Here is a 17750-nt window from a genome sequence, read left to right on the forward strand (position 1 = left end):
GGTTAAGTGCCTGCTAGTTGAACATTCTCTCTGCTGGAATTATATAATCAAATATCCCAGTACTACTACTAGTAATCCAACAATAGTACTGCACTACTAGTAATACTATTACTTAACTATTTGCACTGTACTTCTAGTACTACTAGTACTCCATATTGAAGCCTGGTTAAGTGACTACTAGTTGAACATTCTCTCTGCTGGAATTATGCAATCAAATATCCTCGTACTACTACTAATAATCCACTACTAGTACTGCATTACTAGTAATACTATTACCTAATTACTAGTACTGTACTTCTAGTACTACTAGTACTCCATAGTGAAGCCTGATTAAGTGACTGCTAGTTGAACATTCTCTCTGCTGGAATTATGCAATCAAATATCCTAGTACTACTACTAGTAATCCGATAATAGTACTGCACTACTAGTAATACTATTACTCAACTACTTGCACTGTACTTCTAGTACTACTAGTACTCCACAGTGAAGCCTGTTTAAGTGACTGCTATTTGAACATTCTCTCTGCTGGAATTATGCAATCAAATATCCTAGTACTACTACTAGTAATCTACTACTAGTACTGTGCTACGAGTAATACTATTACTTAACTACTAGCATTGTTCTTCTAGTACTACTAGTACTCCATATTGAAGCCTGGTTAAGTGACTGCTAGTTGAACATTCTCTCTGCTGGATTTATGCAATCGAATATCCTAGTACTACTACTAGTAATCCACTACTAGTACTGCACTACTGGTAATACTATTATTTAACTACTTGCACTGTACTTCTAGTACTACTAGTACTCCATAGTAAAGCCTGATTAAGTGACTGCTAGTTGAACATTATTTCTGCTGGAATTATGCAATCAAATATCCTCGTACTACTACTAATAATCCACTACTAGTAGTGCACTACTAGTAATACTATTACTTAACTACTAGCACTGTACTTCTAGTACTACTAGTACTCCATATTGAAGCCTGGTTAAGTGACTGCTAGTTGAACATTCTCTCTGCTGGATTTATGCAATCAAATATCCTAGTACTACTACTAATAATCCACTACTAGTACTGCACTACTGGTAATACTATTGCTTAACTACTTGCACTGTACTTCTAGTACTACTAGTGCTCCATAGTGAAGCCTGGTTAAGTGACTGCTAGTTGAACATTCTCTCTGCTGGAATTATGCAATAAAATATCCCAGTACTACTACTAGTAATCCGATAATAGTAATGCACTACTGGTAATACTATTACTTAACTACTTGCACTGTACTTCTAGTACTACTAGTACTCCATAGTGAAGCCTGGTTAAGTGACTGCTAGTTGAACATTCTCTCTGCTGGAATTATGCAATCAAATATCCTAGTACTACTACTAATAATCTACTACTAGTACTGTGCTACGAGTAATACTATTACTTAACTACTAGCATTGTTCTTCTAGTACTACTAGTACTCCATAGTGAAGCCTGGTTAAGTGACTGCTAGTTGAACATTGTCTCTGCTGGAATTATGCAATCAAATATCATACTACTAGTACTGCACTACTAGTAATACTATTACTTAACTATTAGCACTGTACTTCTAGTACTACTAGTACTCCAAAGTGAAGCCTGGTTAAGTGACTGCTGGTTGAACATTGTCTCTGCTGGAATTATGCAATCAAATATCCTAGTACTACTGCTAGTAATCCACTACTAGTACTGCACTACTGGTAATACTATAACTTAACTACTTGCACTGTACTTCTAGTACTACTAGTACTCCATAGTGAAGCCTGGTTAAGTGACTGCTAGTTGAAAATTCTCTCTGCTGGAATTATGCAATCAAATATCCCAGTACTACTACTAGTAATCCGATAATAGTAATGCACTACTAGTAATACTATTACTTAACAACTTGCACTGTACTTCTAGTACTACTAGTACTCCATAGTGAAGCCTGGTTAAGTGACTGCTAGTTGAACATTCTCTCTGCTGGAATTATGCAATCAAATATCCTATTACTACTACTGGTACTCCAGTACTACGACTACTACTTCTACTACTAGTATAACTAGTACTACTAGTACTCCATAGTGAATCCTGGTGAAGTGACTTGTGTGGTGCTTGTTGAAAATTCTCTATGCTGGAATTTTGCAATTAAATATTCTAGTACTACTATTACTACTAGTGATCCACTACTAGTACTACTAGTACTCCACTACTAGTACTCGCAGTACTCCATAGTGCAGCCCGGTGAAGTGACCGCTAGTTGAACATTCTCTGTGCAGGAGTTATGCAATCACATGTCTGCAGAGTTGTGCTTGCAAGCCAGCATTGGGGGAATAGTCCGCACGGGACGTTCAAGCGGGGACAAACTCCTGCTCCAGCACTGGAAATAACAACCACTCAAACACTTACAATTACATTGCTATTGGAACACAAAAGATGCTAAAACTAACGTTGTGTACTTGTACTGTATGTTGTTACATGACATTGTGTACTGTATGTTGTTACATGACATTGTGTACTGTACGTTGTTACATGACATTGTGTACTGTATGTTGTTACATCACATTGTGTACTGTATGTTGTTACATGACATTGTGTACTGTATGTTGTTACATCACATTGTGTACTGTATGTTGTCACATGACATTGTGTACTGTATGTTGTTACATCACATTGTGTACTGTATGTTGTCACATGACATTGTGTACTGTATGTTGTTACATCACATTGTGTACTGTATGTTGTCACATCACATTGTGTACTGTATGTTGTCACATGCCATTGTGTACTGTATGTTGTTACATGACATTGTGTACTGTATGTTGTCACATGACATTGTGTACTATATGTTGTTACATCACATTGTGTACTGTATGTTGTTACATCACATTGTGTACTGTATGTTGTTACATCACATTGTGTACTGTATGTTGTCACATGACATTGTGTACTGTATGTTGTTACATCACATTGTGTACTGTATGTTGTCACATGACAATGTGTACTGTATGTTGTTACATCACATTGTGTACTGTATGTTGTTACATCACATTGTGTACTGTATGTTGTTACATCACATTGTGTACTGTATGTTGTCACATGCCATTGTGTACTGTATGTTGTTACATGACATTGTGTACTGTATGTTGTCACATGACATTGTGTACTATATGTTGTCACATCACATTGTGTACTGTATGTTGTTACATCACATTGTGTACTGTATGTTGTTACATCACATTGTGTACTGTATGTTGTTACATCACATTGTGTACTGTATGTTGTTACAAGACATTGTGTACTGTATGTTGTTACAAGACATTGTGTACTGTATGTTGTTACATGACATTGTGTACTGTATGTTGTTACATCACATTGTGTACTGTATGTTGTTACATGACATTGTGTACTGTATGTTGTTACATCACATTGTGTACTGTATGTTGCTACATCACATTCTGTACTGTATGTTGTCACATGACATTGTGTACTGTATGTTGTTACATCACATTGTGTACTGTATGTTGTCACACGACTTTGTGTACTGTATGTTGTTACATAACATTGTGTACTGTATGTTGTTACATGACATTGTGTACTGTATGTTGTTACATGACATTGTGTACTGTATGTTGTCACATGACATTGTGTACTGTATGTTGTCGCATGACATTGTGTACTGTATGTTGTTACATCACATTGTGTACTGTATGTTGTTACATCACATTGTGTACTGTATGTTGTCACATGACACTGTGTACTGTATGTTGTTACATAACATTGTGTACTGTATGTTGTTACATAACATTGTGTACTGTATGATTTTACATAACATTGTGTACTGTTTGTTGTTAAATCACATTGTGTACTGTATGTTGTTACATCACATTGTGTACTGTATGTTGTTACATCACATTGTGTACTGTATGTTGTCACATGACATTGTGTACTGTATGTTGTTACATCACATTGTGTACTGTATGTTGTCACATGACATTGTGTACTGTTTGTTGTTAAATCACATTGTGTACTGTATGTTGTCACATCACATTGTGTACTGTGTTACATGACATTGTGTACTGTGTTACATGACATTGTGTACTGTATGTTGTTACATGACATTGTGTACTGTATGTTGTTACATGACATTGTGTACTGTATGTTGTTACATCACATTGTCTACTGTATGTTGTTACATCACATTGTGTACTCTATGTTGTTACATGACATTGTGTACTGTATGTTGTCACATACCATTGTGTACTGTATGTTACGTCACATTGTGTACTGTATGTTGTTACATCACATTGTGTACTGTATGTTGTCACATCACATTGTGTACTGTATGTTGTCACATCACATTGTGTACTGTATGTTGTTACATGACATTGTGTACTGTATGTTGTTACATGACATTGTGTACTGTATGTTGTTACATGACATTGTGTACTGTATGTTGTTACATGGCATTGTGTACTGTATGTTGTTACATCGCATTGTGTACTGTATGTTGTTACATCACATTGTGTACTGTATGTTGTTACATCACATTGTGTACTGTATGTTGTCACATCACATTGTGTACTGTATGTTGTCACATCACATTGTGTACTGTATGTTGTCACATCACATTGTGTACTGTATGTTGTTACATCACATTGTGTACTGTATGTTGTTACATGACATTGTGTACTGTATGTTGTTACATGGCATTGTGTACTGTATGTTGTTACATGACATTGTGTACTGTATGTTGTTACATGACATTGGGTACTGTATGTTGTCACATCCCATTGTGTACTGTATGTTACGTCACATTGTGTACTGTATGTTGTTACATGACATTGTGTACTGTATGTTGTTACATCACATTGTGTACTGTATGTTGTCACATCACATTGTGTACTGTATGTTGTCACATCACATTGTGTACTGTATGTTGTTACAATACATTGTGTACTGTATGTTGTTACAATACATTGTGTACTGTATGTTGTTACAAGACATTGTGTACTGTATGTTGTTACATGACATTGTGTACTGTATGTTGACACATGACATTGTGTACTGTATGTTGTCACATGACATTGTGTACTGTATGTTGTTACATCGCATTGTGTACTGTATGTTGTCACATGACATTGTGTACTGTATGTTGTTACATGACGTTGTGTACTGTATGTCGTTACATCACATTGTGTACTGTATGTTGTTACATAACATTGTGTACTGTATGTTGTTACAATACATTGTGTACTGTATGTTGTTACATGACATTATGTACTGTATGTTGTTACATCACATTGTGTACTGTATGTTGTTACATCACATTGTGTACTGTATGTTGTTACATCACATTGTGTACTGTATGTTGTTACATCACATTGTGTACTGTATGTTGTTACATGACATTGTGTACTGTATGTTGTTACAATACATTGTGTACTGTATGTTGTTACAAGACATTGTGTACTGTATGTTGACACATGACATTGTGTACTGTATGTTGTCACATGACATTGTGTACTGTATGTTGTTACATCACATTGTGTACTGTATGTTGTCACATGACATTGTGTACTGTATGTTGTTACATGACGTTGTGTACTGTATGTTGTTACATGACGTTGTGTACTGTATGTCGTTACATCACATTGTGTACTGTATGTTGTTACATGACATTGTGTACTGTATGTTGTTACAATACATTGTGTACTGTATGTTGTTACATGACATTGTGTACTGTATGTTGTTACATCACATTGTGTACTGTATGTTGTTACATCACATTGTGTACTGTATGTTGCTACATCACATTGTGTACTGTATGTTGTTACATGACATTGTGTACTGTATGTTGTTACATGACATTGTGTACTGTATGTTGTTACATGACATTGGGTACTGTATGTTGTCACATCCCATTGTGTACTGTATGTTACGTCACATTGTGTACTGTATGTTGTTACATGACATTGTGTACTGTATGTTGTTACATCACATTGTGTACTGTATGTTGTCACATCACATTGTGTACTGTATGTTGTCACATCACATTGTGTACTGTATGTTGTCACATCACATTGTGTACTGTATGTTGTTACATGACATTGTGTACTGTATGTTGTTACAATACATTGTGTACTGTATGTTGTTACAATACATTGTGTACTGTATGTTGTTACAAGACATTGTGTACTGTATGTTGTTACATGACATTGTGTACTGTATGTTGACACATGACATTGTGTACTGTATGTTGTCACATGACATTGTGTACTGTATGTTGTTACATCACATTGTGTACTGTATGTTGTCACATGACATTGTGTACTGTATGTTGTTACATGACGTTGTGTACTGTATGTCGTTACATCACATTGTGTACTGTATGTTGTTACATAACATTGTGTACTGTATGTTGTTACAATACATTGTGTACTGTATGTTGTTACATGACATTATGTACTGTATGTTGTTACATCACATTGTGTACTGTATGTTGTTACATCACATTGTGTACTGTATGTTGTTACATGACATTGTGTACTGTATGTTGTTACATGACATTGTGTACTGTATGTTGTTACAATACATTGTGTACTGTATGTTGTTACAAGACATTGTGTACTGTATGTTGACACATGACATTGTGTACTGTATGTTGTCACATGACATTGTGTACTGTATGTTGTTACATCACATTGTGTACTGTATGTTGTCACATGACATTGTGTACTGTATGTTGTTACATGACGCTGTGTACTGTATGTCGTTACATCACATTGTGTACTGTATGTTGTTACATGACATTGTGTACTGTATGTTGTTACAATACATTGTGTACTGTATGTTGTTACATGACATTGTGTACTGTATGTTGTTACATCACATTGTGTACTGTATGTTGTTACATCACATTGTGTACTGTATGTTGCTACATCACATTGTGTACTGTATGTTGTTACATGACATTGTGTACTGTATGTTGTTACATCACATTGTGTACTGTATGTTGTCACATGACATTGTGTACTGTATGTTGTTACATGACGTTGTGTACTGTATGTCGTTACATCACATTGTGTACTGTATGTTGTTACATGACATTGTGTACTGTATGTTGTTACATGACATTGTGTACTGTATGTTGTTACATCACATTGTGTACTGTATGTTGTTACATCACATTGTGTACTGTATGTTGTTACATCACATTGTGTACTGTATGTTGTCCCAGTAAACATGATGTCATTATTCAGGAGGGAAATAAGAGCGGCGTGGTGAAAGAAGACAATTAAGGCAGATGATGTGCGGTGTCATGGCGTCCTCACAGAAGTGGATCCACATCCATCAGAGCGGCCTGGCAGCCATCCGAGCATCCAAGCATCCAACATCCAACATGTGCATGTAAGCCGGGGGCCCCCACTCACACTCACACTCGCACTCGCATAAACGCATCAATGATTGCCGCTGGCTAAGCCATTAATCCGCAAATGCATTCCACAATGAGCACCATTGAAAAAAAAAAAAAACATGCAATTTGAAGTAATCCTCTCAGAGCCGAGACAGAGAGACTTTAAGTAGAGTGTCCTGGTCCCTGGTCCCTGGTCCCTGGTCCACGTCTGGACTGGTAAAGGATAAACGTTCATGCAGGAACATATGCGGTCGTACTATACCATAACACTACACATATGCAATAATAATATACAAACCTGTGTCCATATGAGTTGGGAAATTGTGTTTGATGTAAATATAAACAGAATACAATGATTTGCAAATCCTTTTCAACCTATATTCAGTTGAATATGCTACAAAGACGACATATTTGATGTTCAAACTCATAAACATGTTTTTTTTTTTGCAAATAATCATGAATTTAGAATTTGATGCAAGCAACAAGTGACAAAGAAGTTGGGAAAGGTGGCAAAAAAACCTGATAAAGTTGAGGATCGCTCATCAAACACTTATTTTGGAACATCCCACAGGTGTGCAGGCTAATTGGGAACAGGTGGGTGCCATGACTGGCTATAAAAACAGCTTCCCAAAAAATGCACAAGAAAGGATGGGGCGAGGTACACCCCTTTGTCCACAACTGCGTGAGCAAATAGTCAAACAGTTTAAGAACAACCTTTCTCAAAGTGCGATTGCAAGAAATTTAGGGATTTCAACATCTATGCTTCATAATATCATCAAAAGGTTCAGAGAATCTGGAGAAATCCCTCCATGTAAGCAACATGGCCAGAAACCAACATTGAATGACCGTGACCTGTATCAAAAACCGACATCAATCTCTAAAGGATATCACCACATGGGCTGAGGAACACTTCAGAAAACCACTGTCACTAAATACAGTTTGTCGCCACATTTGTAAGTGCAAGTTAAAGCTCTACTATGCAAAGCAAAAGCCATTTATCAACAACATCCAGAAACGCCGCCGGCTTCTCTGGGCCCGAGATCATCTAAGATGGACTGATGCAAAGTGGAAAAGTGTTCTGTGGTCTGACGAGTCCAGATTTCAAATTGTTTTTGGAAATATTTGACATCGTGTCATCCGAACCAAAGGGGAAGGGAACCATCCAGACTGTTTTTGAAGCAAAGTTGATCCCTCAGGCGGTACTGCATCAAAAACCGACATTAGTCTGTAAATGATATCACCACATGGGCTCAGGAACACTTCAGAAAACCACTGTCAGTAACTACAGTTGGTCGCTACATCTGTAAGTGCAAGTTAAAACTCTACTATGCAAAGCGAAAGCCATTTATCAACAACACCCTGGAACGCCGTCGGCTTGGCTGGGCCCGAGCTCATCTAAGACGGACTGATGCAAAGCGGAAAAGTGTTCTGTGGTCTGACGAGTCCACATTTCAAATTATATTTGGAAACTGTGGACGTGGCTTCCTCTGGAACAAAGAGGAACATAACCATCCGGATTGTTATAGGTGCAAAGTTCAAAAGGCAGCATGTGTGATGGTATGAGAGTGTATTAGTGCCCAAGGCATGGGTAACTTACACATCTGTGAAGGCACCATTAATGCTGAATGGTCCACACAGGTTTTGGAGCAACATATGTTGTCATTCAAGCAACATTATCATGGACGCCCCTGCTTATTTCAGCAAAACAATGTCAAGCCACGTGTTACAACAGCGTGGTTTCGTAGTAAAAGAGTGCGGGTACTTTCCTGGCCCGCCTGCAGTCCTGACCTGTCTCCCATGGAAAATGTGTGGCGCATTATGAAGCGTAAAATACGACAGCGGAGACCCCGGACTGTTGAAGGACTGAAGCTCTACATAAAACAAGAATGGGAAAGAATTCCACTTTCAAAGCTTCAACAATTAGTTTCCTCGGTTCCCAAACGTTTATTGAGTCTTGTTAAAAGAAAAGGTGATGTAACACAGTGGTGAACATGCCCTTTCCCAACTACTTTGGCACGTGTTGCAGCCATGAAACTCTAAGTTAATTATTATTTGCAAAAAAAGATAAAGTTTATGAGTTTGAACATCAAATATGTTGTCTTTAGGAACAATGCTACAAGGAAGTAGAAGACAGAACTGACCTCGTCGGAGCCGGAGCCGAAGATGAGCAGGTCGAAGGGTATGGCGGCCACCATGTCGATGAGGAACCAGCCCTTGAAGTAGTGGACGGCGATCTTGGCGGCGTGGCTGACCACCTCCTCGTTGTGGTTGACGTAGGTGGTCCTGAAGTTGATGAGGATGTCGATGATGAACATGATGTCCACCATCAGGTCCACCACGTTGAGGGGGCTGCAGGAGTAGCCGCACTCCCGCCTGCGCTGCTCCTCCTGGTCGTTGAGCAGGAAGGCGGCGGAGTACGGGGTGAGGATGGCGGTGTATATGACCAGCAGCAGGATCAGCCAGTCCCACACCGCCTTGAAGGGGCTGTAGTGCAGGATGGTCAGCACGTCGATGCGGTTGCTCTGCAGCTTGTACTCCGGCAGCACGTCCGCGCCCAGGGACAACACCTGCGGACGCAAACTAGGTCAGGTCATCAGGTCACCACTCCCGGACTGACGCCCGGACTAGGACTCTGACTAGTACTACTACTAGGATGGTCAACTGGTCCCGATCAGTTCCACAACTCCACCAGCTGACAACACGTCACAACACCTTGTGACTACATGGAAGAATGACTGAATGAATGGGTGAAAGACGGATGAGTGGATGGATGAATAGTTGAATGAATGAGTGAATGAATGATGGACTAGTGGGTGGAAGAATGGTTGAATGAACACATGGATGGATGGATGGCTGTTTTCATGGATGAATGAATGAATGAATGAACGGGTGAAAGATGGATGGGTGGATGGATGAATGGTTGAATGAATGAATGATGGATTAGTGGATGGAAGAATGGTTGAATGAACACATGGATGGATGGTTGTTTTTATGGATGAACGAATTAATGAACGAACGGACGGACGGACGGATGGCTGTTTTCATGGATAAATGAACGAACGAACGAATGAATGAACGGGTGAAAGATGGATGAGTGGATGGATGAATGGTTGAATGAATGTGTGAATAAATGATGGATTAGTGGATGGAAGAATGGTTGAAGGAACACATGGATGCATGGTTGTTTTTATGGATGAACGAATGAATGAACGAACAAATGAATGAACAAATGAATGAATGAATGAATGGGTGAAAGATGGTTGAGTGGTTTGATGAATGGTTGAGTGGATGGATGAATGATTTAATGAACAAATGATGGATTGATGGATGAACGAACTAATGAATGAATGAATGGATGAATTAATGATGGTGGATGGATGAACGGTGAACAAATGAGTGAATGAATGGATGGATGGCTATTTGGGTGGACAAATGAATGGGTGAATGATGAATGAATGAACGAATGAATGAGTGAATTAATGAACAGATGGATGGATGGATGGAGGTTTGCATGGATGAATTAATGAATGAATGATTGAATGATGGATGAGTGGATGGATCAATGGTTAAATGAACAAATGAGTGTATGAATGAATGGATGGATTAATGAATGAGTTAATGAGTGGATGATAAATGTTTGAATGAATGAATTGATGAATGATGAAAGATTGGAAGAATGAGTGAATGGTTGAAAGAATGAGTGAATGAATGATGGCTGAGTGGATGGATGAATGAACAAAAGGATGGATGGATGTTTGCATGGATGAGTGATGCTGGATGAGTGAAGTGAAGCAAATTATATTTATATAGCGCTTTTTCTCTAGTGACTCTGGGCGCTTTACATAGTGATAGCCAATATCTAAGTGACATTTAAAGCAGTGTGGGTGGCACTGGGAGCAGGTGGGTAAAGTGTCTTGCCCAAGGACACAACGGCAGAGACTAGGATGGCGGAAGCGGGAATCAATCCTGCAACCCTCAAGTTGCTGGCATGGCCGCTCTACCAAACGAGCTATACCGCCCCAATAGTGAATGAATGAGTGAATGAATGGATGGATGGACGGCTGGCTGGTTGGTTGGTTGGATGGACAAATGAATGGGTGAACGATGAATGAATACATGAATGATGGTTGAGTGGATACATGAATGGTTGAATGAATGAACATATGGATGATGGATGGATGTTTGCATGGATGAAAGAATGAATGAATGGATGAATGATGGCTCGATGAGTGGATGAATGAATGGTTGAATAAACAAATGCGTATATGAATGGATGAATTGGTAGATGAATGATGAATGAGTGGATGATGAATGGTTGAATGAATAAATGAATGATGGATGAGTGGATGGATGAATGGTTGAATGAAAAATAAATGGATGGATGGATGGTTGTTTGGATGGATGAACAAATGACTGAATTAATGATGGATGGATGGATGAATGGTGAACGAAGTAGTGAATGAATGGATGGATGGCTGGTTGAAAGGACGAATGAATGGGTGAATGATGGATGAATGAATGAGTGAAATAAATAAATGGATGAATGAATGAGTGGATGGATGAATGGTGAACAAAACAAAGGCCTCACCTTTTCTCCTCCAAACATATTGCTGGGTATTGTGGCCAAAAAGAACGGAACTTTCCTCCAGAAGGTCTCATCTTTGTCCACGTGATGTCAGATGAAACAAGAATGGATCTGTTTGGCCACAATACCCAGCAATATGTTTAGAGGAGAAAAGGTGATCCCAGGAACACCAGACCTACTGTCAAGCATGGTGGTGGTAGTATTATGCTATGGGCCTGTTTTGCTGCCAGTGGAACTGCTGCTTTAAAGAGAGTAAATGGGACATGAAAAAGGAGGTTTAGCTCCAAATTCTTCAGGAAAAACTAAAATCTTCATCCCGGAGGTTGGGTCTTGGGGGCAGTCGGGTGTTCCAACGGGACAATGACATCAAAAGTGGTGAAGGAATGGCTGAATCAGGCTAGAATGAGCTTTTAGAATGGCTTTCCCAAAAGTCCTGACTTAAACGTGTGGACAATGCTGAAGAAAAAAGTCCATGTCAGAAAACGAACAAAGTTAGCTGAACTTCACCAATAAAATAGTGTGTACTATAAGTAGATTAGATAGTACTTTATTTATAAGTATGTGCAGTCTGTAAAATAGTGTGTACTATTAGTATGTGCAGTCTATAAAACAGTGTGTACTATAAAATTGTGTGTACTAATTAGTATGTGCAGGCTATAAAATAGTGTGTACTATTAGTATGTGCAGGCTATAAAATAGTGTGTACTATTAGTATGTGCAGTCTATAAAACAGTGTGTACTATTAGTATGTGCAGGCTATAAAATAGTGTCTACCATTAGTATGTGCAGGCTATAAAATAGTGTGTACTATTAGTATGTGCAGTCTATAAAATAGTGTCTACTATTAGTATGTACAGGCTATAAAATACTGTGTACTATTAGTATGTGCAGTCTATAAAATAGTGTGTACTATTAGTACGTGCAGGCTATAAAATAATGTGTACTATTAGTACGTGCAGGCTATAAAATAGTGTGTACTATTGGTATGTGCAGGCTATAAAATAGTGTGCACTATTAGTATGTGCAGGCTATAAAAGAGTGTGTACTATTAGTATGTGCAGGCTATAAAATAGTGTGTACTATTAGTATGTGCAGTCTACAAAATAGTGTGTACTATTAGTATGTGCAGTGCAGTCTATAAAATAGTGTGTACTATTAGTATGTGCAGGCTATAAAATAGTGTGTACTATTAGTATGTGCAGGCTATAAAATTGTGTGTACTAATTAGTATGTGCAGTCTATAAAATAGTGTGTACTATTAGTATGTGCAGTCTATAAAACAGTGTGTACTATTAGTATGTGCAGTCTATAAAACAGTGTGCAGTCTATAAAATAGTGTGTACTATTAGTATGTGCAGTCTATAAAACAGTGTGTACTATTAGTATGTAGAGTCTATAAAACAGTGTGTATTATTAGTATGTGCAGGCTATAAAAGAGTGTGTACTATTAGTACGTGCAGTCTATAAACTAGTGTGTACTATTAGTATGTACAGGCTATAAAATTGTGTGTACTATTAGTATGTGCAGGCTATAAAAGAGTGTGTACTATTAGTACGTGCAGTCTATAAACTAGTGTGTACTATTAGTATGTGCAGGCTATAAAATTGTGTGTACTATTAGTATGTGCAGTCTATAAAATAATGTGTACTATTAGTATGTGTAGTCTATAAAATAGTGTGTACTATTAGTACGTGCAGTCTATAAAATAGTGTGTACTATTGGTATGTGCAGGCTATAAAATAGTGTGTACTATTAGTATGTGCAGTCTATAAAAGAGTGTGTACTATTAGTATGTGCAGGCTATAAAATAGTGTGTACTATTAGTATGTGCAGTCTTTAAAATAGTGTGTACTATTAGTATGTGCAGTCTATAAAATAGTGTGTATTATTAGTATGTGCAGTCCATAAAATAGTGTGTACTATGACATGTGTATCATCACCAAAGAGGAATTAGACATGTGTATCATCAGCAAAGAGGAAGTAGACATGTGTATCATCACCAAAGAGGAAGTAGACATGTGTATCATCACCAAAGAGGAAGTAGACATTTGTATCATCACCAAAGAGGAAGTAGACATGTGTATCATCAGCAAGGAGGAAGTAGACATGTGTATCATCACCAAAGAGGAAGTAGACATGTGAATCATCACCAAAGAGGAAGTAGACATGTGTATCATCACCAAAAAGGAAATAGACATGTGTATCATCACCAAAGAGGAAGTAGACATGTGTATCATCACCAAAGAGGAAGTAGACATGTGTATCATCAGCAAGGAAGAAGTAGACATGTGTATCATCACCAAAGAGGAAGTAGACATGTGTATCATCACCAAAGAGGAAGTAGACATGTTAAATAGAGGACCTTGGCAGAACCCAGACCTCAAACTCTGCTCGGATGCTGGGAAATGACCAGCTGACAACACTCTTGTTACCAGGATCGAACACCTTGTAACTTCATGGATGAATGAGTGAATAAATGATGTATGAGTGGTTGAATGAACAAATGAGTGTATGAATGAATGGACGGCTGGTTAGTCGGATGGGTGAATGAATGGATAAATGGGTGAATGATGACTTGTTGAATGAATTAATGGATGAATGATGGATGAGTGGATGGAAAATTGGTTGAATGGATGAATGAGTGAGTAGATGAATGGTTGAAATAATAATGATGAGTGGTTAAATGAACAAATGGTTGAATGGATGGATGGATGGATGAACGAATGAGTGAATGAATGGATGAATGATGGATGAGTGGATGGATGGTTGGCTAGATGAACAAATAAGTGAAAGAATGGATGAATGATGGATGAGTAAATGGATGAATGGTTGAAAGAATGAGTGAATAAATGGATGGCTGGTTGGATGATGAATGAATGGGCAAATGATAAATGAATGGATGGATGCTTGGAAAGCTGGTTGGATGGACGAATGAATGGGCAAATGGTGAATAAATGAATGGATTGACGGATGGATGAGTGGATGGCTGACTGGTTGAATGGATGAGTGAAAAAATTGATGGATGGATGCTGGATGAGTGAATGGCTGAATGAATGAATGAGTGATTACATGAATTCATGGACAATGAATGATGGATGAGTGGATGGATGAATGGTTGAATAAATGAGTGAATGAATGGATGGGTAAATGATGAATGTTGGATGGGTGAATGGATGGATGGACGAACGAATGGGTGAATGATGAATGAATGGATGAATGAATGAGTGAATGAATGGATGGATGAATGATAGATGAGTAAATGGATGAATGGTTGAATGAATGAGTGAATAAATGAATGGCTGGTTGGATGGATGAATGAATGGGCCAATGATAAATGAATGGATGGATGGATGCATGGAAAGCTGGTTGGATGGACGAATGAATGGGCGAATGGTGAATAAATGAATGGATTGACGGATGGATGAGTGGATGGCTAACTGGTTGAATGGATGAGTGAAAAAATGGATGGATGGATGCTGGATGAGTGAATGGCTGAATGAATGAGTGAATACATGAATTCATGGACAATGAATGATGGATGAGTGGATGGATGAATGGTTGAATAAATGAGTGAATGAATGGATGGGTAAATGATGAATGCTGGATGGGTGAATGGATGGATGGACGAACGAATGGGTGAATGATGAATGAATGGATGAATGAATGCATGAATGAGTGGATGAATGAATGAATGAGTGAATGAATGGAAGGATGGGTGAATGATGAATGAATGAATGAATTGGTGAATGATGGATGAATGATGAATGGATGGATGCACTAATGAATGAATGCCATCTATACAGCCCTCACCTGTGTGACTTTTTCCGTGACATTGTGCGTGCGGTCTTTGACCTTGGGCGCGATGATGGTTTTGTCGGAGGTGGGCGGCGAGTGAGTCTTCTTGTCGTGGGCGTCCGAGAAGGTGAGGGCGATCAGAGGGATCTTGTGGATGCTGCTGTACTTGTTGATGTTGGACTCCGACGTGGATCCCAGCAGGCTGGACTTCACGTGGTTGAACGCACCTGGCCAGGGAGGAGAGCTTCAGGTCAGTCCGGCAGGAAGTCCACAATGAAGTCCACTACTAAGTCCACCATAAGTTCCACTATGAGGTCCACTATAAAGTCCACTATGATGTCCAATATGAGGTCCACTATAAAGTACTCTATGAAGTCCACTATAAAGTCCACTATGAAGTCCACTTTAAGGTCCAGTATGTAGTCCACTGGGATGTCCACTATGAAGTCCACTATGAAGTCCACTATGAAGTCAGCTATGAGGTCTACTATGAGGTCCACTATGAAGTCCACTATGATGTCCACTATGAAATCCACTATGAAGTCCATTTGGCATGTGGCCTCTACTGTACATTAATTAGAATATGACCTCTAATGTACCTTCATTGGCATGTGGCGCCTACTGTATCTTAATTGGGGTGTGGTGCCTACTATACCCTGATTGGCGTGTAGCCCCTACTGTACCCTGATTGGCATGTGGCCCCAACTGTACTTTGATCTGCATGTGGCCCTTAATGTATCTTAATTGGTGTTTGGCCTCTACTGTACCCTGATTGGTATGTGGCCCCCATTGCAACTTTTTGGTGTGTACCCCCTAATGTACATTGATTGGCATTTTGCCCCTACTGTACCTTGATTGGCGTTCAGCCCCTACTGTACCTTGATTGGCATGAGGCCCTAACTGTACCCTGATTGGTGTATGGCCCCTACTGCACCTTGATTGGCGTGTGGCGCCTACTGTACCTTGATTGGCATGTGGCCCCTACTGTACCCTGATTGGCGTGTAGCCCCTACTGTACCTTGATTGGCATGTGGCCCCTAATGTATCTTAATTGGTGTTTGGTCCCAACTGTACCTTGATTGGTATGTGGCCCTCATTGCACCTTTTTGGTGTGTAGCCCCTACTGTACCCTGATTGGCGTGTGGCCCCAACTGTATCTTAATTGGTGTTCGGCCCCTACTCTACCTTGATTTGTATGTGGCCTCTACTGTACCCTGATTTCCATGTGGCCCCCACTGTACCTTGATTGGAGTGTGGCCCCCACTGTACCTTCATTGGCGTATGGCCCCCACTTTACTCTGATTGGGGTGTGGCCCCTACTTTACCCTGATTGGAGTGTGGCCCCTACCGTACCCTGATTGGTGTGGCGCTCCCTGAAGATGCTCTTGGAACTGGAGGTGCAACCTTCCATCTCGTGGACGGAGGACGCCCGCCTCATGCTGCTGACACTCCCCCGGGGGAAGGTGTTGGACAGGGAGGTGGAGGAATGGTGCGCCTGGGTCTGGTACAGTTTTTCCCAGAGGAGTTTGGGAGAGGAGTGGTCCAGAGGCTCCGGGGCCACGCTGGCCTGGGAGGAGTGTCGGCTGGAGCTGATGAGGGCGTGGGTGTCGTTGGCCTCCAGGGGGCTGCAGGTGCTCTTGCTGGGGGAGGGCGGGCCCTGGAGGGCCACGCAGTCCTCCTGGTCTTTGGGGGAGTCCACCATCACGGCATCCGGGTCTTCTTGCGGGAGAGACTGCTTGGTGTTCATCAGGCTCAGGGCCGCCTGCCGAAAGCGGAAGAAGCGACTCATTCCTGAAAGTGGAGGTGAAGATGAGACACAAATATAAGTTTCATGTTTATTTACCTTTTTTATGTTACCTCCCGGCCTGAGGCAAAGGGGGAGGAGCTTGACCTCAAGTCCAAATAAGGACTTCCACCTCGCTGTGACATCACAACGTAGCCAGACGTTGAACTT

At 39.8% G+C, this 17750-nt stretch overlaps 1 protein-coding gene across 1 annotated transcript in view; it reads right to left on the reverse strand.

The window, feature by feature from the left end:
* LOC133538362 (potassium voltage-gated channel subfamily H member 7-like) overlaps nucleotides 1–17750 on the reverse strand; it is a 149554-nt gene that overhangs the window by 50308 nt on the left and 81496 nt on the right. Inside the window, exons 4-6 of the mRNA XM_061879939.1 lie at nucleotides 17150–17587; nucleotides 15812–16023; nucleotides 9557–9982 (exon numbers count right to left, since the gene is read on the reverse strand). Of these exons, the coding sequence (XP_061735923.1) occupies nucleotides 9557–9982; nucleotides 15812–16023; nucleotides 17150–17587 (1076 nt within the window). The remainder of the gene's footprint in view (nucleotides 1–9556; nucleotides 9983–15811; nucleotides 16024–17149; nucleotides 17588–17750) is intronic.

This window comes from Nerophis ophidion, linkage group LG19 (genome assembly GCF_033978795.1).
Source record: "Nerophis ophidion isolate RoL-2023_Sa linkage group LG19, RoL_Noph_v1.0, whole genome shotgun sequence".
Taxonomy (NCBI): Eukaryota; Metazoa; Chordata; class Actinopteri; order Syngnathiformes; family Syngnathidae; genus Nerophis; species Nerophis ophidion.